The sequence below is a fragment of the Oryza glaberrima genome, chromosome 8 (genome assembly GCF_000147395.1).
Source record: "Oryza glaberrima chromosome 8, OglaRS2, whole genome shotgun sequence".
NCBI classification, from domain to species: domain Eukaryota; kingdom Viridiplantae; phylum Streptophyta; class Magnoliopsida; order Poales; family Poaceae; genus Oryza; species Oryza glaberrima.
The window spans coordinates 2,853,444-2,881,419 of NC_068333.1; the positions used below are offsets into that span (position 1 = coordinate 2,853,444).

Consider the following 27,976-nt stretch of genomic DNA (forward strand, 5'->3'; position numbering starts at 1 on the left):
ATCTTAAAAATATCCACAGCATCCAGATAAAAAAGATAAATCCTATTGCCAAGATACACAGAATTAGTGCATATAATTTTCTGGTGATGCCTAACATGAAAATCTGTCAGATAAGTCCAGATATATTTCACTTCCTAACTCAAGCAGAAACAAAATTTTCCACTAACAAGCAAAAACGTAATGTACATAACTGAACACCGCAAATCTACAGTGCTGAACTACATAACACAAGATCTCTACTCAATAACAGAAAATTCGTAGTGAACCACTAGGTCGTTCCTTTCACAGCAAAATTCAGAACCACATAAACAACATTGTTCAGAAAATTGAGCATCATTCATATTCGAAGTAGGCCGTTTACCTGCGCTGTTGGACCTGAGGGAGGACGATCGATGTGCAGGGTCTCCCGGCCGCGAGGCAGGTTGATCGAGTAGCTACTCCTCGGCTTCTCGCTTCTCGGCGTGGCGTGGGGAGGAAGACGAGAGAGGCAACTAGCGCCATGGAAGAAGAGTTTGTTAACCGAGACGAGGCGGCGCCGGCGGTGGCATTTGAAGGCGTCTCGAGGAGAGGGACGGAGACACACGTCGCATTCTGACAGGTGGTCCCATTTATGGGTCAACCTCGTCAATGACGGGTGGCCCCGTGCAAAGTGCGTCGGCTTCCCCGCCGTTTTATAACTACTTGATCGACGGAAAGATGTGGAATTTGCTCGAACATTTTCAAGAAAGTATAAATATATATCACTTTTTAATAAATATTTTTTATAAAAATAAGAAATAAAGTTTTATTTTAGAGATCGTGTCGCTGTCGAGAATAACTTTGAGAGAGTATAGGATTAAGTGATTTCGCAGAAACCAGCATGGCATGCGTACAAATTAACCACGGCTCTCCTCGCAGCCTCGCTGCTCATATATATCCCTTTAATTTGGGCTTTGCGGCTCCAACTTTCTAATCACTCCTGGCCTCGATTTGTCTCCTTCCATCTCGCTCGCGTCGTGGAAGTCGTCGACGTGTGCGAGCCGCCGGCCGGCTCGGTCCCTCTCGCCAGCATCATGTCCTGTCCGGCCTCGCCATGGGCATGGAGCCGGATGGAGCTCCCGCTCCTCGCCGTGTCCGGCCGTCGCCCTCGCCTCCTCCGCCTGGGCGAACCTATAGCTCAACCTTACCCTCTTCCTCCTCGCCTTCGTCTACGCCTCCGGCGGCTTCTCGTTGCGACGCAGCCCGGCAGGCTGTTCGTTCAGGTCAACCTCGTGCTCGCGTTCTGGACTCGAAGGGGCTTTGGCTCGGCCTCCGTACGTACGCACTGAATGACGTACTGGGACATAGTACAAACCAAGCGATCAAGCTCCCAAAAAAAAAAAAAGGCTGCCAACGGCTCGGACGATTTTGAGAAAAATCGGACGCTAAGCACCTAATTTATGTGGCAAAACTATTTTAAACTGATTTTTCTCTTAAATTACTTATCCAAATCATGATCCGATTGCACTGTTAAATTTATTGTAATTAAATCTTCAAAACAAGACTACACATAGATATATTCTGACGACAATTTTTTTAACTTATTAATGAATTATTTTTAAATGTTGCACGATGTTCCACCAGGTATATCGGAGTTGTTTCACTGAGTAGATCGAAAATGTTTCACTCGTTTAAATTAGTTGTTGTTTCACCTTATACAAAAATAATGTTCCAGCAAATAGAGAAAGATTGTTTCAGTTCACTGCAACATTTGATCCATACATAGTGAAACATTATAAGTGCACTAGGTGAAACATTTTTTGGTGGAACAAAAAATAAAACGAATTCCCTTAATAGGGAGTTTCCAAAATATGTGTGTTTTTTTTTTGCAATGGAATATTTCAGTTCACTGCAACATTAGATCTATATATAGTGAAACATTGTGAATATATTAGGTGAAATATTTTTGATAGAAAAAAAAACCAATTTTCTTTAATAGAGGGTTTTAAAATATATTGTTGATTTGTTGCATGTGACGACCGATTTTTCCTCCCCTTTTTACTCACCCGCTCGGTCGTCCGACGGCCATCATTATCCCAAAAAAGATCCAAATTCGTTTCTAAATTCGATATCATTCGAACGGATACTATTCGTTTCCAAATAATCGCTACAAGTCACATCACATCTGTTTCTAGTGTCACCACTGTAACTTAAAACCATATTTAGGTGGGACTAATACTTGTATTAAGTCCTTATCGTATGAATGTTTTGAGACTAGTTATAAATATTAAACGTACACTATTAATAAAACTCATCTATAATCTTGGACTAATTCGCGAGACGAATCTATTGAGCCTAATTAATCCATGATTAGCCTATATGATGCTACAGTAAACATTATCTAATTATGGATTAGTTAGGCTTAAAAAATTTGTCTCGCAAATTAGCTTTTATTTATGTAATTAGTTTTGTAAGTAGTCTATATTTAATACTCTAAATTAGTGTCTAAATGAAGGGACTAAAGTTAAGCCCCTGATACAAACACCACCTTAATTACATACAACAAAACACTCGTCGTCTGAATTCTGAAACAATCGAACCAACACAGAATTACGGAATGGAGTAGTAGGTACAAGAATCAACTGTAAATTTGGTAGTAAATTACATTATTAGGATGACAATCGAAGTTGCACACAGCACACACTAGTAGTTTCATCGAGGACTCCCAGAATTAATGGTATTCCTTGCACGCATTTATTTTACTGACACGGACCGCTGCCGAAACAAAACATCCCAGACCAAATTAGAGAAAATACAATAGCAGGCTACAAACATATTTTAAAAAGATAAATGAGTATAGAGAAAGACAGCGGGCTACAGATTTATAGCCAGCTATAGCACGGACTCCAAGACATAGTGTGTGTATGACAGGCGGGACCATGTATTAATAGTGTAGTATGTAACTATTGTATGAATGAGCTATTAGATTAGCTATAGATAAATTGGAGCTAGTAGTTAGCTATACTATTGAACTTGCTCTTATAGCAGATGCTATACTATTGAACTTGCTCTTATAGCAGATACAATAGCATGCTAGATATAAGCCAGCTACAAACATATTTTAAGAAGATAAATAAGGAGAGAGAAAATGAGTAGGCTACATATTCGTAGCCAGTTGTAACACGGACTCCAAGACGTAGTGTGTGTATAAAAAGTGCGACCATGTTTTAATAGTGTAGTATGTAACTATTATATGAATTAACTATTAGATTGGCTATAGGTGAATTGAAGTTAGTAGTGGGGCTATACTATTAAACTTGCTTTTAAAGCGACTAAAATTAACCAAAACGATGCAGAAGCAAGCACAAATACAGAGCCGATCGAGAACCTGATCATCGATCGACGCGTCACGGGCGGCGGTGCGCGGAGGAGACCGCGCGCACGACAAGCGCAATGCCAGCGTGGAAGCCGAGGCACAGAGCCAGGCCCAAGCACGCCCGCCTCCATGTCTCCTCCGCCGCCGTCGTCGTCGCCGCGGCGGCGGCGGCGGCGACGGCCGCAGAAGCAATGCACAGGCCAACCATGCTCACCTTGCTGTTCTCCATTAAATCCTGCCGCGGATTGCAGAGAGCAGAGAATTAACAATAAGTATAATCGATCGTGTAAATGTAATGGCGAAATTAAGCAAGACAAAAAAAGGATGTAAATAAATACATATATACCTTTAAGCAACTTTTGATTTCCTAGGCACGCGGCCGAGCCGATAGATCTTGTGGTGGTGCAGTGCGATATACCATGCGAGACCGTCGACTTTATATAGGGACGGAGTGTCTACTGCGTGGATTGTTGATAAAACTTGTCCTCGTATGGATAATCTGACGAAAAATTACTCCCTCCATTCCAAAATATAAGGCATAATTACCCTTAATTCAAAAACCAAGAAATAATTATTATCATCTTACAGTTTGGATCATCCTAAGAGCACCCACAATGGTTATCTATAGGCTCCTACAAGAGATCCATGTCAGCATATTTTCCTACTTGGAAGAGATTAAATAAAGAGAGAGAGCAAAACATCTACTAATCTAGAGATAGTCTATAGAGAAAAACGAGACAATGTATTAGAGATCTATAGGTATCCATGTAGACGTACTATTGAGGTGGTTTACTATTAATCTAGTCTATTGCTGAGATGTACATGTTTTATAGATAGCACCTTACTTTACCATTGCGGGTGCTCTAACAAATACTAATGCATGCATCCAATAGGATTAGATAATATGAGAGTTGAGGATTTAAAAAAGTAATAATTTAATGGAGAAGATGTCATAGTTAATTGCATGCTTGCATGTATGCTTTATATTATGGAAATCTAAGAAAAGTGGTTGTGCCTTATATTATAAAATGGAGGGAGTAATCTCTTGTGTTCCTATCTCTTGTGACTCGTGGTGCCGCGCAATCAATTTAATAATAGCGTTTTTTTTTTGTAGAATAGTGAAAATCGCGTGCGAGTCATATCGGTTTATAAAATGCTCAACCTCTTGACCGTTCTACTAGTGGCTGTTAAACATATACTCCATCCGTTTTTAAATATTTGACACCGTTAACTTTTTAGCACATGTTTGACCATTTGTTTTATTCAAAAACTTTTGTGAAATATGTAAAACTATACGTATACATATAAATATATTTAACAATGAAACAAATGATAGGAAAAAAAATTAATAATTACTTAAATTTTTTTAATAAGACGAACGGTTAAACATATTTAAAAAAATTAACGGAGTTAAATATTTTAAAACTGAGGGAGTATATGTATAATTGTGATGTTTTTGGGTGATTAGCTGGATAGAGTTTGTTATCAAGATAGAGATAGAACCTATAGTTTGTCGTAAGCCCAGCGGTCCAGCCGAACACCCGAAACCATCGCTACTGCTTTGTATGCGCCAGGATGACGCTATGATGGCTATTGCCCTGAGAAAGGGTTGCACGCTTCCTAATCCTCTGTATCATTTTACAGTTGCTGTCTACTATGATTAAGAAAAAAAGAGTGGTGGCGACCGTTTATGGATGATGAATGCGTCTTTTCTCTTCTGCTCAATTTAGTTATATAGTACTCGTTAAGTAACTTTAACTTGCCTTTCAACAGTCAACACTACCTAACAAAATTCCAATTAATCTCACCATCGCATGGGGTTCGACTACTACCTCAAGGAAGAGCATCTTTTTTCTATGAGAACAGAAGAACTTCAGTTGCGCCAAGAGATTTCTAACTTTCTGAGTACGTGCGTATTCTTGGCTTGGGCAGGACTTGGATGTGGATGGAGTAGGAAATTAACAATACATTTGTTTCTGGGAGCCGAAGAATAGGAAATTAGAAAGGCATTTGACTGCACTGCTGCATCTTATGGGTAAATGCTCAATATTCAAGTGGGCTTACAAATTTGATCACGATCAATTGCTCTGTGGATTGTCTCGCGTCTCTTGATTAGTTGGTATTTATCCCCCTCAATATTGCAAGTTTCTTACGTCCAAACAAAGTAAATACTTGTTACTAATAAAAAATCAAAAAGTTTAGCCTACGTTCTTCCTTAGATCCCTTCTTTTACTCCGATAGTAATATTGCAGATCGTAATCGATGCAAAGAAAATGAATACATTTCCATACTATAATAAAAAGTAAGTGTAATAAATAGAGAATTGTATCATGTCAAATGACTTATTCCATTTCTACTCTATGGGATCTTACAGAGCCTCTTCATGGATGACAACAAAAGGAATCCAGCAGAATGGAATTAGGGTGTGTTTAGTTTGTGAAAAGAAAAAAACTTTTTGTGTCACATCGAATGTAAGACTGGATCGATGTCGGAAGGGGTTTTTAGACACGAATGAAAAAAACTAATTTTATAACTCGCCTGGAAACCACGAGACGAATTTATTAAGCTTAATTAATCCGTCATTAGCATGTGGGTTACTATAGTACTATGGCTAATCATGGCTCAAAAGATTCGTCAAGCGATTTCCATGCAAACTGTGCAATTAGTTTTTTAGCTATATTTAATATTCCATGCATGTGTCCAAATATTCGATGTGATGTTTTTCGGTAAAATTTTTGGGAACTAAACAAGGCCTTAGACACGCCGATCGCTGTCCGAAGCAACATGGCCTGTTTCCCATGTTCAGGCTCGGTGGGCTGATGCAGAGAAGAAAATTAACTGTTCTGACACTACCGTGTACTCCCTCCGTCCCAAAAAAGGCAATCTAGGAGGGGACGTGATATTGTTCAGATTTGTTGTACTAGGAGGGTCAAGTTGTCTTTTATTGGGACAGAGGAAGTATGCAAGATTGTATATATATAGTTATATTCTTCTCCTTTCTTCCTCCTTACTATAAATAATTTTTTATTAAATTACTAGCTCACGGCACTTTAGAATGAACACTGTAGGAATTGATCTGGACCATTGATAAAAAAATAAATGGCTAAAAATACTTGTAATTCTAAGGTTTAGTCGCAATTAGGACTGCACCGATCTCAATCCGAGATGACTGTAATTCCTCCGGACGTTCTTACTTCATTTATTTACTGGTGTCGTGCAGGTGGAGACGAGACGACCTTGGAGGCTTGGATTGGACGACGTTGCCAATTGCCAAGTTGCTATCTGAGTTCTGGACCACAATACAACCACATGCAAGTGGTTGTTGCATACACCATACAACTGCTGCGAATGCTCGTCACACATTACTATTGTCATGCATGTACCTTCCACACCCCCTCCTCTCTCTCTCTCTACCTTCTCTTACTTTTTGATTAACTTTAAATTTTTTCCTCCTAAACTATCTATGCAACCATAGGATTTGTTATAATTTAATTTTTATAACAAGATCCACATGACTATATTTGGATAATAAATAAACAATTGCTTCATCGTTTACGGAAAATTGTTTCATCACTTTGTCTAATGTTTCATCTTACTTTATATAATGTTTCAGAAAGGTGCAACAACTAAAATTATTGACTGCAATAATGACGACCACTATACAAAACATGTATTTCCTAACAAGTGAAAAACACCAAAAAAATATATGAAACATACAATATATTTGCAAATACTTAATTTTATTAAAATATTTTTATAGTAGGTACGATACATCGAGTTGTAAGTATTAAAATATCAAGAAAGATACTTGGTATAACATCCAATAGAACATCACATGTGTCAGGGTTACGGATAAGGTATACCATCTATCCTTGAATGCACGTTGTATACCGATACGGTATACCCGCGCGTATACGGATAGTTTCCGTATACGTTAAGGAAATCTATTACGTGATAGGGACGGTATCTACGGATTGAAGGAGTTCTACTCGGACAAGACCGGGTCTTTACCATATCGTGAGGGGTCCGACATCTCCGAGTCCTACTTGGAGATCAACTGACCCGCAGTATATAAGGGACCCCCTGGGCAGGACCTAAGACATCGAATATCACCGCCAACACACCCACCACAGCCTACGAAGTCGGAGCGTGCAGGAGCCAAGTCGCCGTGAGGTCTAGTCGGACCAACTCGACTACGTTTTCGTCGGTATCATCGAGTTCTGCTATTCCCTTTGCAATATGTGGTTTCCATCATATAATCCCATATCAACTGGATTAGAGCTATTACCTACCAAGGGGCCTGAACCAGTATAATCCTTGTTTTTTGTTTGCTTGATATCGTACTACGTCGATCCTCGTACCAACGGACCCCAATACCCTCTATATCCGATTTACGGATACCCCCGTCGACAACATGCAATATTTAGAAAAACGTGATGAAACATGAGAAAAGATTTGTTGAAACATTGACATAACACTACGTGCAACATTCATTACATATCCAATGCAATAAAAAAACTAAAAATCATAGAAAAATAAGCATGTGAGATCTTGCTACAAATATTTAATTACGATAAATCCAATAGTATAATTAGTTCATAAAACATATTAATAATTTTAGAGGAAAAAGTATTTGAAGTATAGATGAAAAAGTTATTACATGTATATCTATTGAGTAAGAGAGAGGAGAGAGAGAGTCATGCTCATCTATGCCTCTCACCGTCTCACGGTCTCACCTGCCCCAAGCATGGAGAGAGTAGTGAGCATAGAAAAAAGTGACGAGAAAGGATGGATGTGAGTGAACACAAATAAGAAGACCCTGTTTAAATTTCATCGTAAAATTTTTCATCCTGTTATATCGAAGGTTTGAACACGTACCTATATAAAATATTAAATATAAGGTAAAAAATAACTAATTGCACATATTGCGACTAATTTACGAGACAAATCTTTTAAGTCTAATTGCTCCATGATTTGACAATGTGGTTTTACAAAAAATATTTTCTAATGATAGATTAATTAGGCTTAATAAATTCATCTCACGGTTTACTGGTGGATTTCGTGATTATTTTTTATTAGTGCCCGAACACTCTATGCGACACCCTATATAATACCCGTTGTGACACGCTAAACTTTACACCTGGACTAAACACCCGAGGGGAAGGGCGTTCAATATTTTGGCCTCGAGATCGAGCGTCCGAACCAGAGCAATCAATGCCAATAACGTTGATGCCGCCCTATTTGTAAATATTTTTTTTACAAATATGTCTTTTTCTGCTATATATATATATATATTAAAAAATACAAATAGGTCCTCAGCACCGTTCCCATTCACATTAATGACTTAGTTTTCACAAGGAGGCGAGGGGGACACAATGCATGCCAACGTCATTAGCTCCGTCATGTTAGACTACGGCACCAATGGCGTTAGCATCGTAAAAAGGATTATTTGTAGTATATTTTTTTTCTATTTGTAGAATAAGTTTTCTAAAAATATCAAATTGTAAAAAAAATACAGTGGTCCAGAAGCTTGCTCGTGGTGTTTCTGTTTGGGTTGGTACGATGCGTCCTAATAAGAGGCTGGCTTAAGTTTTATCCTTCAAATATAACGAGAACCGGGTATTAGCTCATAATTAATTAAATATTGCAAATGTGAAAATTGATTTATTTGATATTTTAAGAAAAACTCATATAGAAAGTATTTATTAAACATGCACGTTTTAGTAACTTGAAAATGCGTTTATTAAAAGCAAACAGATCGAAAAGGTAGCTAAGGCGTTAATATGATTACTGGAACTCAGCCTGAGGTTGACATTTTTCTTAAAGGTTGAGAGACTTGAGAGCCTCATCGGTTGGCCTAATAGCTAAAACAAAAGCTAACAATTTAAATTTTTAAACTTGATTTTGAAGTTAAAATTGATTTTAACATATTTTCACGTAATTTTTCGCTGGTGAAGAAATGCTCTTTACTCCCGGTTCAGAACCCTTTGTAATCCGGGACTTCAGTCCCGGTTCAAATAACCGGGAAAAAAGATCGATCTTTAGTCCCGGTAGTAACACCAACCGAGACTAAAGATGGAATCTTTACTCCCGGTTGGTGTTACTAACCGGAGGTCCCTTTTCTTCTTTTTTTCCATTGTTGATTTGCTAATGGCTAAAGTTAATCCCTGTATTTTCTCCCAACCTCGAGGTCCCTTTTCTTTTTTTTTTCATTGTTGATTTGCTAATGGCTAATAGTTAATCCCTATATTTTCTCCCAAATCGAGTGGGATGCACATCCCCAAATCAACATCCTAAAATATTAAGTTACCTATACACACAGATCAAATACATCACAAATCCTAAAAAAATTACACACAAATTAAATACATCATAGATTATACAAGATTATACATCTCAGATCTATGCGATGCAATGAATCACAAATTCTAAAAAAAATATACGTCCAGTGAATCACAAATTTTATATATATATATATATATATATATATATATATATATATATAACCAAACAAGCCAGCCGCCGCCACCGCCTGCCTGCCGCCGCTGGCCGGCTGATGGGAGGGAGTAGAGGGGAGGAGGAGGAAGGGGAGGAGGGGGAGGAGGAGAAGGGAGGGGAGGAGGAAGGGGATTGGATCTGAGAAGAGGAAGAGGGGATGATACAATCTTATCTAAATATCTGTCTGGGACTTAACCGATCAGATGTGGGAGAGAAATATTTACTCCCAGTTGATAACTCCAACCGGGACTAGTAGATTTTTGTTCCCGGTTGACTAAAGATCTAAATGATCTTTACTTCCGGTTGGTAGTACCAACCGAACTAAAGTGTTAATCTTTAGTCCCGGTTAGTAGTATCAACCGGGACTAAAGATCCTCGGCCCCCTGACATGCCTCTGACAGGGGATGAAAGACCAACCGAGACTAAAGATCAAAAAAAATTTTAACCGGGACTAAAAATCGTTTTTAGTCCCGATTTTTAATGGAACCGGGACTATTGTGGAATTTGGTCGACCGACCAAAGATGGTTTCTCTACCAGTGTTTTTAGCGTTGGTTTTTAAGTTTATACGAACAAATATATAAAAGTTTTAGAGCCTCATCGGTTTGCCATATTTCCTAATAAGCCACATAAAATTAAATTATAGGTAAAACTTTTATATATTTGTTCGTAGTGACTTAAAAGCCAACGCTAAAATAAAATTACGTTAAAAATATCTTGAAATAAAGTTCAAAGTCAAGTTCAAAATTTTCCTTTTACGGGCATGTTTAGTTCGCAAAATGAAAATTTTTTGGTGTCACATCGGACGTTTGATCAGATATCGGAAATGATTTTTAGATACGAATGAATAAACTAATTTCATAACTCGCCTGGAAACCACGAGACAAATCTTTTGAGCCTAATTAATCCATCATTAGCACATGTGGGTTACTGTAGCACTTATGGTTAATTATGGACTAATTAGGCTCAAAAGATTTGTCTCGCAATCTCCCCCCTAAATGTGCAATTAGTTTTTCTTTTAATCTATATTTAATGCTTTATACATATGTCTAAATTAAGATTCAATGTGATGTTTTTGGAAAAACTTTTGGGGAACTAAACGGGACTATTAGACCAAAAGATCGGGCTTATGACTTACAACCGTGCGACCGTACCATTACGCCCCTTTATTTCATAGGCATTTACGATCATACCATCGGACCGTAACACACTAATGCCTCTTGACGTCATAGATATTTACAACTATGCCATTGGAGTGCTTTATGTGCTTATCTGCTTGGGTTTGGCCTTTGGTTTGTGTAAACCTTTCCGCTTCATTCACTAAAGAACACCACAAATTTCGCCTGTGATTAACCCAAATAGTTCCGTGATTACTAGAAAAAAAATCTAACGCCATTAAGCAATTTCACTGCTGTGGCTAGCATCTGGTACTTACTTGTATTATTCTGGAGAATATATGCGAATATTCCAGAAACAATTGGATTGTCCAGGGGGGATTAATTGGGACGGATTTTGGGTGATGAGTGCTAGCTATGAGCAATTCTCAATTACAAGTCAGATGAGTTCACTACCGGCCGCCGCCTTGATCGATCTCAATTTCTTTCAATTCCAATGCTACAATATAACAATCCCGATAGATCTGATAGGCCACCCAAAAATCTATTTAGTGTACGATAGATAGATTGAGGCCATAAACGTTTTATAATAATTGACTGGACAAGCATGTGCTGTTATTTGAAGCAGAGTGGCTCAGATGCAAGTCGGACGGAGATGGTTGCTTCATGCTTATGTTTTTCTCCTTTTCAACGCGAGATGGATGGAGACCCTCTCTTTTTCTTTTTTGCCCATGGTAGGAAATTAACAAGAAATTGATTTGTGGAAGCCGAATGGGAAAAAGCTATGGAAGTCTGTAAATAATAGTACGCGTGTGTTGGATGCGTATGTGTGTATGTAATTGTGAACCCAAAACGAAAATTACCGGAAATCCTTGCGTTCATCTAACCCATTCAATAGCCTTCCCAGATATCCAATATCATTTGATTGGATGTCTCACATGATATAAATACATGGATTATAACTGTAAATTCATTTTTACCTAACTAAACACTTCCCTGTGTAACGTGTATGCGTGGGTAGTGTGATCGTGTGCATCTTAGCTTGTACCCTCTAAACAAAAGTAAATACTGTTTTGGTCATCGTTCTGTACTTCTGTTCTAGCTTGTCACTTTCAGCCAGTATTTACTACTAATATTTGTCATTCATTAAACAAGTGAGGCTAATGCATGTTGACGCAGGCTTGGCCCACATAACCAAGTTTAGGCCATCTTTGTTACTTTTTCCCTTTTTATGCTATTATATTACTAGTTTACTAGTAGCATATCATGATGTCCTTATCTTTCTGTTGGGAAAAAGCACGGGACGACGCAGGATTGTTACATACTCATAGCAAACAGTAAACAAAATATTTATTTTAGATAATTCAAGCAACTTTTCAGGGCGAATATATAGCTGAACAAAACAAGATAAAGTTAAGACAAGCACACATCACACATCCCTATAATTATATACTCCATATCTATATTTATATATAGTACTACTAGTAATAACTATAGAGTAAACTCCGATTCCGGCGACTCTGCGTGCGAGCGAGCGACCGGCCGGCGTCAGGGGCGGCGGCGACGCGGATGACGAGCGCGATACCGGCATGGAAGGCGAGGCACAGAAGCAGGCCCAGGCACGCCTGCTCCCGAGACAACTCCGCCGCGACGGCGACGGCGGCGGAGGCAATGCACAATCCGACCATTCCTACGCGCAGAAAGAGCGAGAGTGATGACGCCGTGTTTAGTTGCAAAATTTTTCTTCAAACTTTCAACTTTTACATCACATCAAAACTTTCCTATACACACAAACTTTCAACTTTTCCATCACATCATTCTAATTTCAACTAAACTTTTAATTTTAGTGTAAACTAAACACACCCTGAGAGATCGATCGATCGATCAGCTTTTTTCCAATTTGCAGGACTAAAAAACTGAGAAAGATATACGTATATATGCGGACGTGACTCCCCCTCGGACGCCCGATGGGAGCCAATTAAAATCGGGCGCTGACGTCAGCGCCCGATTTACGTGCAAAAACTACTTTAAACTAATTTTTCTCTTAAATTACTTATCCAAATCATGATCCGATTGCACCATTAAATTCATTGCAATTAAATCTTCAAAACAAGACCACACATGGATATATTCCGACGAAAATTTTTTTAGCTTATTATTAAATTATTTTTAAATGTTGCACGATGTTCCACCAGGTATATCGGAATTGTTTCACTAAGTAGATCGAAAATGTTTCACTCGTTTAAATCGGGTGTTGTACCTTATATAAAAACAATGTTTCAGCAAATAGCAAAAAATTGTTTCAGTTCACTGCAACATTTGGTCCATACATAATAAAACATTATAAATACACTAGGTGAAACATTTTTCGGTGGAACAAAAATAAAACGAACTCCCTTAATAGGGGGTTTCCAAAATATGTGGGTTTTTTGTTGCAATGGAATATTTCAGTTCACTGCAACATTAGGTTTATACATAGTGAAACATTGTGAATATACTAGGTGCAATATTTTTTGTGGAACAAAAAATAAACCAAATTCTCTTAATATAGGGTTTCCAAAATATATGGTTGATTTGTTGTAGGTGGGGACATATATTGTGGTGGGGCCAATAATATCACTGTGCGTGGGGACAGGGCCGCGGGGGGAGCGTCCGATTTTTTTTGCTCCCCCCGTCGGTCGACCGACCAATAGTATTATCGTATATATGCAAATCTTTTGTCCACCAAAATCGATCATGTACAGAATGGAAACCACTAATATCACATCACAGGCAGAGTTTGAAATTTCGGTTCAAAATTCGGAAATTTCGCCCCCACCAAAATGGTCATATCTCGTCCGAAACTTTCGGTTTTTTGCAAATTTTTGTGAATTTGATCAAATTTTATTCAAATTCAGTCAAAATTTCAAAAAATTTCATACCAAAAAAATCCGAAATTTCCAAAATCACCGAAAGAAACCTTAGTTTCGAAATTGGAAACCCTGATCACAGGTGATGATTACAACTTTTTATCAAGGTAACATGGCGCATGAACGCTTGCTTATCACAATTTGTATTGTATTACTATCTATGTGTAAGAAAAGCAAGACGAACAAAGACCTGAATTTAGGCTTTGTTCGTTCCGGGGAGATAGGGGAGAATGAGTCGTGTTTTCCGCCGTACGCTTTTCAAACTACTAAACGGTGTGTTTTTTAAAAAAAAAAATTTCTATATGAAAGTTGCTTTCAAAAATCATATTAATCTATTTTTGAAATTTAAAATAGTTAATACTCAATTAATCATGAGATAATGGCTCACCTCGTTTTACTGAGGAACCACAAGTCGAGAGAAGTTGTTAAAGCAGCATGCATGACTTACCGTTGATCCAGTTCATCATGGGCGGCTGAAAGTGGGAGACCGACGCCTGCTCGGCCTCGAGGCTCTGGGGGACGGCGTGACACGCGCCGGCGAGCTGCAGGACGAGGAGGAGCGCCAATGGCGCGAGAGCCCAGAGCTGAGTGGCCGCCATATACGGGGAGAGAGAGCAGAGGAGGAGAGACGGGAAACAGGTGCGAATGGGGGATGGCGACAAGAGCCTTGGTTGGTTCTTGAAGTTGAAGATTGGGAGAGATGAACAACATGGCTTGACTCTTTGTGGACTTTATACTGGGGGCGCATCTAGCCTTTTTGGATTTGGGAAAAAAAAATAATCAGGAGTAACAGTTGTTGCGAGTTTAGGTTTGGATTTTCTTTTCGGGTCCCACTACCAGATAGAGTATTCAATTTGGTGCGAGAAAATAATTTTAAATTGAAAATATTTTGTGGTGTGGTACGGTAAAACACACACAAAGTAGGGAAACTGACATAAAGCTGCAGCCAGCTGTTGACCTGACTGTGCACGTTGTGTACTCCCTGCGTCACATTCTTGGGCCAAAAGCGGCGCTTGGCGCGTTTTATATAGTGGGTCGTCTTCATCCAGTCTAACCCCGTCTCCTCTCTCTCTCTCTCTCTCCACATACGAATCCAATGTTTATTAACAAAGTTTTAGATAGCTTCTTCTTCTAAATTATTAAACTAATGTGTCACGCGGTGCTGCCCCAATTTTGTCCGGGGTTCTCCCGTGTTCCAGACGTGAGGCGCACCGCGGATGGCCCACGGGACAGCGAGAGGCGCAATGACAGAGTATTTACTCGCAGATGTGCTGTCGCTTACCTATGTTTATATATACAAAGTAGATATGCAATGGAGATTTGGATTGAAAATGGATGTCCAAGATTCGTCCATATAAACATGAGTAAAAATTTTACTCACGAGTGAATTTGTGAGTAAAAAAATTTTAGTCATGATAACGTGGACGAATTTTAAACATATATTTTTATCCAACGATATTTGTTAGGTTTCCAATATATATATATATATATATATATATATATATATATATATATATATATATATATAGTTTTCATCATATATTTTCCTCCAGTGTTTAGCCACGTGTGTCTTATTTCTTTCTATGTCGTTTCTTATGCATACCTCGATCTTACAATGAAGTATTTTTAGAACAATACCTTACTTTATTAAAATTGAGCTATTTTTTTACCTAGTCTATCCTCCAAATCAATTACAACCATTATTTATTTACTTTTTCACGTATTTTCTCTTCTCAACCAAACACAAAACCTTTCTTCAATCATTTTCACATTATTCTTTAGCATTTGTATCCATCTTATAAACACTTATATTTTAGAATATCTTAAAAATATTTTTATTTTAGAATGGAGATAATATAAGAGAATGGAAAACACTTATATGCATCTTGTACATTGATGCTGCACCATCCCTACTATTTTTTACCCAATAGCAAATCAAGATATTGCATTTGGGTTATAAATACTTGTGTGCATGAATGCATGCATCAATGTACATTTAGTCCAATGCACAAATAACGAATAGACTTCATGAATGAACACAAATATGTAGATCATTTAGAAATAAAAAAAAAACCTATATGTAGATCAATTTATACAGAGGGAGTAATTTTCTTGTACTTCTCTCTCTCTTGCTCGGATTGTTGCAAAGAAGTTGACTCACGTCTGCGATGGCGGATTCTCCATAGGAAAAAGTACGAATTACCCCACCGAACTATCGCGGTCGTCTGAATTACCCCATGAACCATAAAACCGGGTATTCTTCACCCCCAACTATGCAAACCGGACAAATTACCCCCCTCGATCCAATCCGCGGTGATTCTAGTCTACGGTGACGTTCGTGTGGCAGTCCAGTCAGCACTCTAGTCATTAAAAAAATATGGGACCAACATGTCATACTCCTCATCCTCTCTCTTTTCTCTCTCTCACTCTTCCTCTCTCTCTCAGACGGGTCAGCGGCGGCGGCGTGCGGGCGGCCGCGGAGCGCGGGGAGGACGCGACGGCGGCGGGCGGCGCCGAGGAGGGGGGATGAGGAGGAGGACGACGAGGATGGCAACGGAGGAGTGGAGACGACGCTCGGGCTCTGGCTGCGGCGGCCATGGCAGAGAGGTGGAGCGCGGGGAAGATGCGGCAGCGGCGGGCGGCGCCGAGGAGGTGGCGGCGGCGGGGGCGGGGGATGAGGAGGTGGCGGCGGCCGCTCGGCGCGGCTTCCCCCCTCCCCCCCTCTCTCTCTGTGTGGCACCGTCGGGAGAGCGGGCACAGCGGGGCCGATGACAGAGCTCGCGGCGCGTCGGGAGAGCGGGCACAGCCCGAGCGTCGTCCTCGTCGTCACAGGAGAGAAGAGCAAGCTCTCACCATCAATGGCGCCACCGTCAGTGAACTCCGGCGACGCCACCGCCACGGCCGAGAAGAGCAAGCTCTCGCCTCTCCGCCATGGCCGCCGCAGCCAGCGCCCGAGTCGTCTCCACTCCTCCGTCACCATCCTCGTCGTCGTCCTCCTCATCCCCCGCCGCCGCCGCCTCCGCATCACCTGCCGCATCAGCCGTGGTGTGGGCTAGCAACCACCTCCTCGGCAACGGCCACATCGTGGTGGTGCTCCTCCGGTCGTGGTCGGAGTTCGCGCGCACGGGGACATTCGCCGGAGGCCTGAACCTTGACCGGTCGGTGCTGAGCCGTCCCCACTCCCCGCCGAGGTACAGCGCCGCCGTCGACGGGATGTTCGTGCCGTGGGACCACGAGCACGAGGTGAACCCGCTCACTGGGGAGGCGAGCTTCGTCGAGCGGCTCTACTATGTCGAGGCCGCCGACATCGCCAGGCTGCGCGAGGAGGCGCGCGCGACGAGCGTGCAGGCGGTGTCGGCGTACCTGTGGAAGAAGCTAGCCGCCGTCGTCAGTTCGTCGGCGAGCATAGCCAAATCCGACACCGCGGCGAGGCGCTGCAGCATGGGGTATTGGGTGGACCTGCGGTGGCGCGTGAGGTCGCCGGATTTCTGCCGCGCGCTGCGCAGCTACGTCGGCAACGCGACCACCTACGTGGAGCGGGAGGAGCCCGCGGACGCCGTCCTGAAGAAGCCGCTGGGCGAGGTGGCTGCGATGGTGCGGCGAAGCTGCCGGCCGCCCGCTCCGCTTCCGTCTCAGCCGCCCGCTGCCCTCCGCCGCCGGCAGCGCTGCTTGCTCCCGCCCTCGCGGGGCCGCCGCCATGCTGGTGAGCAGAGAGAGAGAGAGGGGGGGGGGGGGGAGATTGGGATAGAGTAGAGAGAGAGAGTGGTGGAGAACTGACGGTGGGGCCCACTAATTTTTTTTTTAAAAAAATTGCTGACTAAACTGCCATGTGGATCCAAAACTACTCCGGATTGAGTCAAGGGGGATTATTTATTCGGTTTCAATAATTGAGAATGTAGAATGCCTGTTTTTCGAATTTTTTGAATTTGGGAGTGTAATTCAGTCAACCTTGATAGTTCGGGGGGATAATTCGTACCCTTTTACTTCTCCGTATAGCAGTTCGGGGTTTCTCAAACAATCCGCCATCGCTGATGGCCTGATACGAGTCCACTTCTTCTGCTCCTCATCTGAAGTTAATCGAAGACACAACCAGCCCTAGTAGGGCCTTGTTGCATGTAAAAGCTGCATGTGAAAGGGTCTGTTCACTTTGCTGCCATTTTCAACCTTACCAAATTTTGATAAAGTTGCTAAAAAAATAGCTACATTTAGTTTGCTAACAAATTTTGGTAACTATATAAGAAATCATGTCAAAATTTTGACAAGTTTGCCAAAATTTTGGCAACTATACCAAAATTTGGCAATGCCAAAATTTATTGCTAAATTTTGGTAAGGTTTTTTTTTGGCATCAAAATGAACAGGCCCAAAATTTTCTCCTTCCGTACAAAATTCCAGGTACTACTACATTAGATGCACCGACTGTCAGCACGAGTTAAAAGGTTTACATAAATGTGTACATAACCTTTCCATAATCTAAGTTTGCCCGGGAGCATTATCATCCGTTCTCTGGGTTTCCTGATAGATTGTGCCAGCTTTGATCCGAGACATCTGAGAGGTTAGTAGCTGATGCACCTTCTCTTTTAGCTGAGGGGTGAGAAATTCATACGTTAGTCTAGATCAAGTTCTTGGTTGTACTATTGAATTGATGGTTCTGAGTTGAGTGACAATGTCATGAGGATTGGCTGATTGCTTACCTCTTTTACTCCAACTTGGCCCTGCACAGATACTCGGATGGCACATTCTGGCCCGAATCTTCTGTATCTCCCTACTTCATCATCAGCATCATCAAATTCTGAGGATGTTTTCTTGTCCAAAAGATCAGATTTGGATATAACATCAAGCCACAAGCGATCACCGAATCTTTCCTTTATATGCTTGTATGTGATGTACTGCAAAAAGAGAGGGAAAATATGTTTTCAAGTCAGAACACAAAACTTGTCATTTGCCCTGTCCAGTCTCTTTGATCTTGTCAAGGGGCTAGAATGAGCAGAAGACAACAAAATCTATGAAGTAAATAAACAGTTTACCTGATCGGCCACTGAGGTCCCGCAGTCCTCAGATAAATCATGAACATACAGGACAGCAATTGGTAGATGAGAAAGGACAGCAAGGGTCAATTTCTCAATGTTATTCCTTTCATCTGTTTGCCACAGATAAAAAATAGATTACAACAAATGCTAAATAAAATGTATGGAATCATATAGCATCACTCATTAGTAGCACAGCAAAAACTTGTTAAGAATACAGTGAAAAATGTACAAGACCCCACCCTACTGAGTATAAAATCATAGGTTATATTTTAAAAGCAGTAAGTTGAGTCTACAAAGGCTTATACACTGATCAAGTATTGAAAAAAAAAGTATCTTAATCTAGACATCAATTTGTTGTGAGAAGTGTATCTTTCTTCAAACAAGCACAGGGTGAGAAGGAAGTAAGGAATCTCTTTCACTAAGATTGTAAGAACAATGCTACAAACGCTATACAGAGTTGGTCCAACTCCAGTAAATAACTACAAGGCCAGGAAAACTAACTCACCATCATCTCTTGTAAGAAGTCCTGGGGTATCAGTAACCTGCAAAATAATTTTCTTGTTCAGTAACATATAGATGGAAAAGAGGAAAGAAGCTTTGGCAATTTTATTTTTTTCAGGTATATATGCAAATTGGAGATGCAGATCTTTGTACCTGAAAACGTTCATGATTGGATACAATGTGTCCCATTAGAATACCTCTTGTTGTGAAAGGGTAGCTGCAGACCTGAAAGTAGCTGAATGGTATAAGGCATCGAAAATTAGACAGAAAATAGAAAACAGAGTAGAATAAAACCATAGAGATATCAATTATATTGAGAAAAGAGAACAAATAAAGACATACCTAAAAGCATGAGCTAAAGTAAATTAAATTTTTTGACAATATGCTATTAATCATCTGTTGTTAAACATAGAGAAGTCATCATTCACAAACAAATATTATATATTTTCCTTAGAGTAGTCTTATCGTGATGAAAAAACAAGACTTGGGCTTAGTTGCTTTATTTATTGTTTCGCCAATGAGGGAGTGGAATTTTAAGAAATAGGAGCAATAATCAGTGAGGCATGAGTTCTGACAACTTATATTCGAGAACTATAAGCCATGTAATAGTTCAAAAGTGATGGCTACAACCTTCATACAATTGCAAACTAGCAATATATAATTCATGAAGCTGTCCCTACTCCCTACCACCAAACAGCACTCCAACTAAGCATTATACAGGGATATACTTACCTCAGGTTTTCCAGACGATAATATGCGAACTAATGATGACTTCCCCACATTGGGTGATCCAACAAGACAAAGTGTAGGTATATGTGGATCAACAACTGGCATAGAACGCAAAGTCTGCCATAGATCATCAATCAATCAGAAGTGCTTAAGCATGCCATAAATGCAATAGCAATCTTAGAAGCATGAATAACTGTAAACAAAAGTAGAGTATGAGACATAATAACCATTCTCTTGGAAGTTTCACACCAAATTTATAGTAAATTAAGCTATCAAAACCTACCTTTGCAATGTTTACTAAATCATCAATTACCCACTTCCCATGCTCGAAAGCTTCCTCAAGTTTCTTCCGCCCCTAGAGAATTAATAATACAGACAAATTTGTAAAGCATCAAATTAGTAAAACATGAAAACTAGAAACTTTCAACAAGAGCACTATAAAACACAAGGTATGAATCAGAGGCCATTCGTTTATGTCTGCTCGAACATGAACTAACCTCACTGAGTCGCTCCTCTGCTTCACGCTTCGTTAATGACTGTCAAGGTCAGACATACAACCTGGATCAAATTATATGCTATTTCGATAGAAGAAAGAATGTTTCAAGGTAGTTAAAGGGCTTGTCTGTGGCAGTTCATGTCAATGCCCAGTCATGTATCATACTCAGATATCATGAAGAAGACTGAATATATACACAACTTCCTTAGTCCTTACAACTTAAAAAAAAAACATTTGATTGGTCATTATTGGTCTAATGTAAGAGAAGTCTGTTTGATATAGGACATGCCCTTTTTTTGTTTTGACAAAAACGGGTCCTATGGAATTTTGACTATGACCAGCATCAGCAGGATCAAACAATATTTTTCTCAGCTACTTCACTGGATTATTTCCACAGATTGCTCTACACCTCTAAAAATATGTTTCCTCAAAAAAACTTTCTTGTACTGCATTGCTTAGACCACCTGTTCTGAGCTATTTGTTAAGTTTATTTCTAAAAAAAATCCCTATAATCAATTAGATAATCCACAACGATAATCTGATGAATAATCTGTTCCAAACAGGCCTAAATCATGTGCCAGTCAATACAAGGCTTGGGGTTCAACTAGGTCAAAATACTTAGAATACTAAAAAAACCGTGCACATTGTTGTACATTGCTCTCATTCCTTATAAAATGGCTTAATGAGTATGTTGGTGTTGAGTGAGTATCAACAAACCTTCATCCTTTGTTACTACATACTCCTATCCTATCCTATCAGAATGCAACTGTCCAATATCTTTGCATGTTTAAGGTCTACAGAGAATTCAGTATGCTAAAATTCTTGCTTTGAGATGCTAATAGTTGTATTTTCATAAATTCATGTTAATAGTTGCTTTGAGATATTAATTATCTATTAAATGCTTGATTCGAGAACTCAACAGTACTTAAGGCAAGGGTAAATTATTTTCATGTGTAAAAATCGTAGTAGCATTAAAGAAAATCAACATCTACTCTAACCTTAGCACAGACAGAAGCATGTTGCTTCCCGACAGAATTAATCTTTTTCCTGAGAGCATCCACTCGTGCTATTACCTGTCAAGGCACTACTAAAGATTATAATAACTCAACAAACAATGCAAAATTCCATGAAAAATAGACTTTAGTTGAATAAGTAAATAGATAATACTCTGATGATTCTTGCACTGATCGAGAGTGGCAAGTCATTTTAGAGCCATACCTTCTCGTAATATCCCTCCCCAAAAGTCAACTCAATGAGAGATCTCTCATAGGGGTGAAGATCCCTCCTCTTAGGGAAGTTTTCTGTATATGTTCTCAGAGGTACTGAAATTTCCTGAGAAAGAAAACTGCTGTCAATAACCCAGATGAATTACTTTGATTGGCAGGTTAACAGAGTAGAGGGCTTACTTTCATTAAGGCATCAAGTTGTTTTGCCCCTTTGTTCCTTTCACGTTTAGCAATATTTGCTATACCTACCGAACATATGGATTGCAAAACAAGCTTGGTGACACTGAATGCCATGTGAAATGTGATGGGTGATTCAGAGGGAAAAAAAAAGAACAATAGATGGTCAGTGGAATAATACCCTTTGTAGGTGGTACATTTCTTGATTTTCTTTGTGCTGACATAAGTATATCAGTTGCAGGCATCACCATTGGTATTCTCTGAAATGCACCTACCTTCTCATGCTTTTGAACAAGGTCGGACTGAAAACAAATGTAATTAGCAAAATATAAAGTAAATGGAATGGTGTATCCTATTAAATATGTAAATATACTGAATTGCTGATGGAACTAACATGTCTAACAGAGGAAATTATTCTTATGTGAACTTGTGTATAGTGTTAACTTATAGACATGTACCAACCACATCTCAGCTTGTGGTGTGATGAATTAATTACATCCTACCAGAACATCACTTGTTGCATTTGCTGAAGTTCACATATTATGCTACTAATAAACTCGTCCTTTAGAACTGGTTACCTTCCAGGACAACAGTTCTTGTAGATAGATCTACTTACAGAAGAACTCAAATAGTCACAAATTATTACTTAGCATCCTAAATGTGATGTACTTGTATCATATAGGTATAGCCACTATGCAGAGGACATAAGGACAAACTCACACACGCACGAACACACACATACAACATGTGAAAATGAACAGGTTATGTCCCACAAATTGTACTAAATAAACAGCACAATTTCTGTTATATTTTATAAACAAAGCATCGAAATCATGGGGAAAGAGCATCTCTAACCTGGACGCAAGTTCTAGGGCATGCCCAAGAGGTTTGGGTAAAAAAAAAAAAAAAAACTTGAGCAGACATTCAGTTTTAGCAGCAGATAAACACCATTTCAAAAGCTAACAGATAAATGGGGATTCTTGCCAATTAAGAACATGAAACATTATATTTGAGAACTTGAAATGAATAAATAATGCACACTAGTATAGTAGTATTTTAAATAAACAAAGCAGGAGCAATCAGAATTAGTCATATAGAAGTACTCATCGCATTTGAGCAAAGGAGGATACACCGAAACTCAGATTTAAAAATAGAGATGAATCAACATGCTGAGTGAAGGTTTCTCAAAGTAACATACCTTTGCTCCATTCACAGGTTCTGCCTGTGATATGTCATGTAACGTAACACCACATGTTGCAGAGTGAACCCAACGACGCAAATGCAGTGTAGAAACACCTCGTTCCAGGGTGGACAAAATACCTGATTTACGTGAATGAATAGAGAAGGTTCATAATGCTATTTCAGAAGACATACTGTGTTTCCCTCTCCCTGCCCTCCTTAATTCGATGCTCAATTGCTTGTGTTAACCCATTTTCGTGATCAATAAAAGTTCAGGTTAGCGTAAGCCCGCCATAGTTTCCCTCAACAAGAATAGATAATGTGGGGGAGAAAAATATAATTGCAGCGACACAAAGGTTTTGGCGCTTGCAAGCATATTCAGACTGAGAGCTCCAGCTTGCCCGGGGCATTTCATTGAACACCCCAGCGCCCCATAAGGCAGTCAGTGCCCAGGGAAGAGCAGGAACGAGAGCTACACAAGAATTCAAACATCCTCGCCGTCTCGTGCTCACAGTAGCTAATAAAAAAAGGTCCGATTGGTTTGGCGGAAAGCATGTAACCGGAAATCACACACAGTCTCCCATGAACAAGAACGTGCTCAGCACAAGGTCTTCCGCAACGCACCTAAGGGGATCCGCAGAGCCAGAGATGCAGCATGTGCCGATGCGCGCGACTCATGCAACCAAAACAGCCCTAAACCGGAGGCGGGCATTTCGTCGAACACCCTGCGGGCGAACCGCGGGGACGGCGAAGACTACAGTACCAGAGGCGTCTAAGGAGGACCAACCTTCAGGTAGGCGTCGGTGGTGAAGCCGCCTCGCGAGCGCGGTGGCGGTGGCTGGAGGAGGAGGACAAGGAGGAGTCGCGGGAGCTCGCCATGGCGGCCGCGGGTGGAGGAGGAAGCCGCGGCCTCCTGCTGCCGCTCGCATCTCCACTCCCAACTTCGGATCAACTACACCAGCAACTACCCAGCGAATGGCTCATGCACAAGAAGCCTTCTCGTGGGCCTTTTCTTCTCAGACCAGCCCACAACTCGCAATCCATCTTGGGCCTATTTGTGAAACTTCCAGCCCAAAATCAGACAAAGGCCCGAATTGTAATTGGGCTCTTTTGAAATTCCGGCCCATGTAATCAATATGCGGGCCCATTTTATAAGGAGAGCACCTACCACTACCAGAGGCGGCTACTCCACGCATCTCCACTCCTCTTGCATCTCCGGCGAGTTCTCTCCGGCGAGCTCCCTCGCCGCCGGCGATGGAGTTCATCGACGACGACTGGGACTACCAGCCACGCGCGCGAGTCATCCACTCCCGCAGCAACGCTAACTCCAACGGTGCCACCACTGCCTCGTCGTCCCAACCGACCCGCTCCCTCCCCCACACCGCCGCCTGCGCCGCCGCGGCCGTGGCGCTCCTCGCCGCGGCGTACTACCTCCTCCCGGACTACCAGGTCCTCGCATCCGTCGTCGTCTGGGTCGCGTCCTCCCTCCTCCTCGCCCCCTTCGCGCCCTCCTCCGCCACCGGCGGCGACGTCTCCGTCGGCCGCGGGGATCCCCTCCCCGAGCAGGAGCCCGTCGAGGAACCCGTCTCGGATCCCGCCCCCACCTCCCGCCGCGGTCGGCGCCAGAGCTCGAGCTCGAACCCGACGCCTCCGCCCCCGAAGCCCTCAGATCCGATCGCGCCTCCGCCGCCGCGACACGCGGCGGCTGCGGCTGCGGCTGCGGCGACGGCCGTGTCGGATGGCGGCGAGGCGGTGGAGGACGCCGGCGAGTGGACCGACCAAGAGATGGACATCCTCCGCCGCCAGATGGTGAAGCACCCGGCGGGTGAGCCGCAGCGGTGGGAGAAGATTGCCGCGGCGTTCGGCGGCCGCCGCACGCCGGAGAGCGTAATCCGCGCGGCGAAGTCCGGCGGCGGCGCTGCTGCCGCGGGGGCCTCGTTCGACCAGTTCCTCCGCAAGCGCAAGCCGCTCGACCCGAGGTCCGAGGCGACCGACGCAGGAGGTGGCAATGCCGGAGGAGGAGGAGGGGAGAGTGGTGATGGGTCTTGGAGCGCCGGCGATGACCGGGCATTGCTCAACGCGCTCAAGGAGTTCCCCAAGGACACGGCGATGAGGTGGGAGAAGGTGGCGGTGGCGGTGCCCGGGAAGACGAAGGCAGCTTGCATGAAGAGGGTCACCGAGCTCAAGCGCGATTTCCGGAGCAGCAAGGCAGCATCGGAGGCAGCTCCATAGCTGCAAATGCTACCTAGTTGCCTGCAATTCTTCTTTGAGAGTAAGGTTGGTACAATCCTTTCTGCCTTAGCAATTTGATGCAGTAATGGTAACAGTTTCTCGTCATTTTCAGAAGCTAGAAAACCTCCTGATTTAGTCACATTGGCATATGGATCCTTTGAATGGTGGATCCTAGTGATAGGAACGATATCGATGTAGTAACATGTTTAGAAACTATTCAATCCGTAAGCTCATTAACTCGCAATTTGGTTTATATGGCTTGTGTTGTTCAGTGCTGTGCAAAGTCCCTTGTATGGGCAATTAGTCAGTCTGTCTAGCAATGGCGCTTGACAAACTGCCATGACTCATGGATTCAGAGTGCCATCAACTCTTGTGATCGACTAATCAGTTGTACACACCAACTGTTTGGCTGTTCTATTTTAGTTGGCCATATTATCCTTTTTATAACTGAGACAATCATTAAATCGTTTATAGTATGACAGTCCAAAAGGTATCCTCATGCCGAGTGCATTCCAAAGTCTCTTGCATAGCCTCAGCCTGTGTGCTTAACTGCTTGTTGCAAATGACCATGAGATGATGTTGTGTTTCAATATTATCCAGGGTTACTTTCTATTTGATCTGTGCATAGAATTTTCTTTTCTTTCTTTTTTATTATTTTTTCTACTATGTCCTAAACATGCTCAGAGATCAAACTTGCCACTTTCATATGAGAAAGGAAGAAATTGCTGCGCTTAATGCTCTGGCACTTTATTATTTTGAAACACAAAATAATGAAGTGCTGTGTTTTACTGCTTGATGCCTCTGATCAAGCTGGATAATGGATTAATGTCTGTCTAGTCCTAAAATGCATAAACATTGAACATGGTACATGGTGGCAAATCTTCAGTTTTCCCTTGGAGGGATGTTTTATAATTGAAGGGAGGTACTGTTATGGTTGGTTATTCAGATGAATTATTGAAGAATAACTAATACTGGTGTTATTATAAAATACGTAAACACTTTTGTATATTAGGATGAAACAATTTTGTCTAATTGTTCATATTCTGATTAATTGCTTGGCAATACCCTATCAGATGACCTTGTTCTGTCTCTTTTTCCAACACTTGTGTTGTTTAATTCTGACAATCTTCTACCTTATATAGATTGTGAGCAATTGTTTATGTCATAGTTAGATTGAATACCTTTAAGCCCAAAACGAGTAAGGCATTTAACTGAAATTTCTTGAAGAAAGTTTGCCTGAATTGAATCGTAACTGTTGACTGCAATTGTGCGTACTAGAATGTAGAAACTGTGTAATCTGGAATCTGGATCATGTAGAGTAAGGACTAGGAGAAATATAGGATGTTTATGATACGCTTTACACACTGGTTGTCAAGCGCGTCGGCGCCAAGGGTAGCAGGACCGCGGCTACGTAGCTCGTAGCCTGGGTCGGCAATGGCGTCAGGGTTCTTCCCTGATCGACCAATGGTGAAAGGGGGAAGGATTTGGAGAGAGAGGGAGATTAGGAAATTGGGTTCATATTTCTTATCCCCAAAGATAGCTGATTACATAGTTTATATTTGGCACTTGGCCTCTAATACAAGGAAATGACCTTTATTCTCTCCTAATTAATACTTTCCTTGCATGATTCTTTCCAAATTCGCACTCCTTGATTCATGTGGCTTGCTGCGCATGCGCCTGCACCATGTCCATCTTGTTCCTCCACTGGTAGTGGCGTCCCCACATGACAGATGCAAATTTCATGTTTCTTGTTTTCTTCATGATGGATCTATTGTTGTATCGCATAATAAATAGTTTTATTGGGGGCTTATAATGTACAATGCAAACTGGTAAAGTCTGATTGCACAACTCAGAGTAACTGTTTTTCTCTTATTTTTCTAATGTCAAACTAGTTGTGATCAGTACTGCCATGTATCTAAAAAGCTTTGTGCTGTCATTTTTCTTCTGAAACGAGAAAATATGGTCCTGCTACCACTGTTTTATATTAACGCCATGAGCATATACTGTGCATATTTAACTTACTGCAACATTACTTCAAAATATATTTCAGGTTTTAGACAAAGAGATTTACCATGATGAAACGAGAAACGAAAAGCCATTTGCTCCGGGGTGATGCCAAATGAAGGAGACAACTGAATTATAGAACAGATGGTGTACTTTTATTGTTTTGAGAAAGGTCAGGAAAAAAATCCTTGATACATGAAGATACTGGGACACACGAAAACAAACAGATTGCCAGATTGTAAAAGAAATTGTAGCCCCTTGTTTGGTTGTAGTGTCACTCAAGCCTCCATCCAACATGTGTTAACATTACATGACTGTTTCTGCTCATCTTTTGATAGAGCTAATACGATACACACTGTTCTCTTCCTTTGTTGCTTTCATGCCCAACCCCCTTATATACCCCTGTCAATTCTGCTGTTGGTTTTCTGCAACTTTAAGCATGTTTAGCCAACTCATCTACAGTCCCAAATCTTTTTGAAGTGTCATGTCTGAAAATTGCTTTACAGTTTGGACTCAAGTGCTACCTCTCCAGTTACTTTTGACGGCTAAAA

General features: G+C 41.3%; 3 protein-coding genes and 1 pseudogene across 3 annotated transcripts; 2 read left to right on the plus strand and 2 right to left on the minus strand.

The window, feature by feature from the left end:
* Positions 1-12,267: 12,267 nt before the first annotated feature.
* On the minus strand, positions 12,268-14,899 carry LOC127782026 (uncharacterized). The gene is made up of 3 exons (XM_052309100.1): positions 14,772-14,899; positions 14,303-14,574; positions 12,268-12,635 (listed from the first exon to the last, which is right to left on the minus strand). Exons 1-3 carry the CDS (start codon positions 14,897-14,899, stop codon positions 12,427-12,429), a joined length of 609 nt encoding a protein of 202 aa, XP_052165060.1. The 3' UTR covers positions 12,268-12,426.
* A 1,532-nt stretch (positions 14,900-16,431) lies between these two features.
* On the plus strand, positions 16,432-18,080 carry LOC127781867 (uncharacterized; annotated as a pseudogene).
* A 59-nt stretch (positions 18,081-18,139) lies between these two features.
* Positions 18,140-24,170, minus strand: LOC127781865 (nucleolar GTP-binding protein 1). Its single transcript, XM_052308932.1, has 14 exons — positions 23,977-24,170; positions 23,209-23,330; positions 22,192-22,312; positions 22,014-22,078; positions 21,826-21,939; positions 21,606-21,680; positions 20,609-20,647; positions 20,395-20,466; positions 20,115-20,228; positions 19,536-19,607; positions 19,387-19,423; positions 18,879-18,991; positions 18,546-18,740; positions 18,140-18,435 (listed from the first exon to the last, which is right to left on the minus strand). Exons 1-14 carry the CDS (start codon positions 24,116-24,118, stop codon positions 18,325-18,327), a joined length of 1,392 nt encoding a protein of 463 aa, XP_052164892.1. The 5' UTR covers positions 24,119-24,170; the 3' UTR covers positions 18,140-18,324.
* A 206-nt stretch (positions 24,171-24,376) lies between these two features.
* LOC127781866 (transcription factor MAMYB) lies at positions 24,377-27,792 on the plus strand. Its single transcript, XM_052308933.1, has 2 exons — positions 24,377-25,466; positions 27,472-27,792. Exon 1 carries the CDS (start codon positions 24,444-24,446, stop codon positions 25,419-25,421), a length of 978 nt encoding a protein of 325 aa, XP_052164893.1. The 5' UTR covers positions 24,377-24,443; the 3' UTR covers positions 25,422-25,466; positions 27,472-27,792.
* The last annotated feature ends 184 nt before the right edge of the window (positions 27,793-27,976 follow it).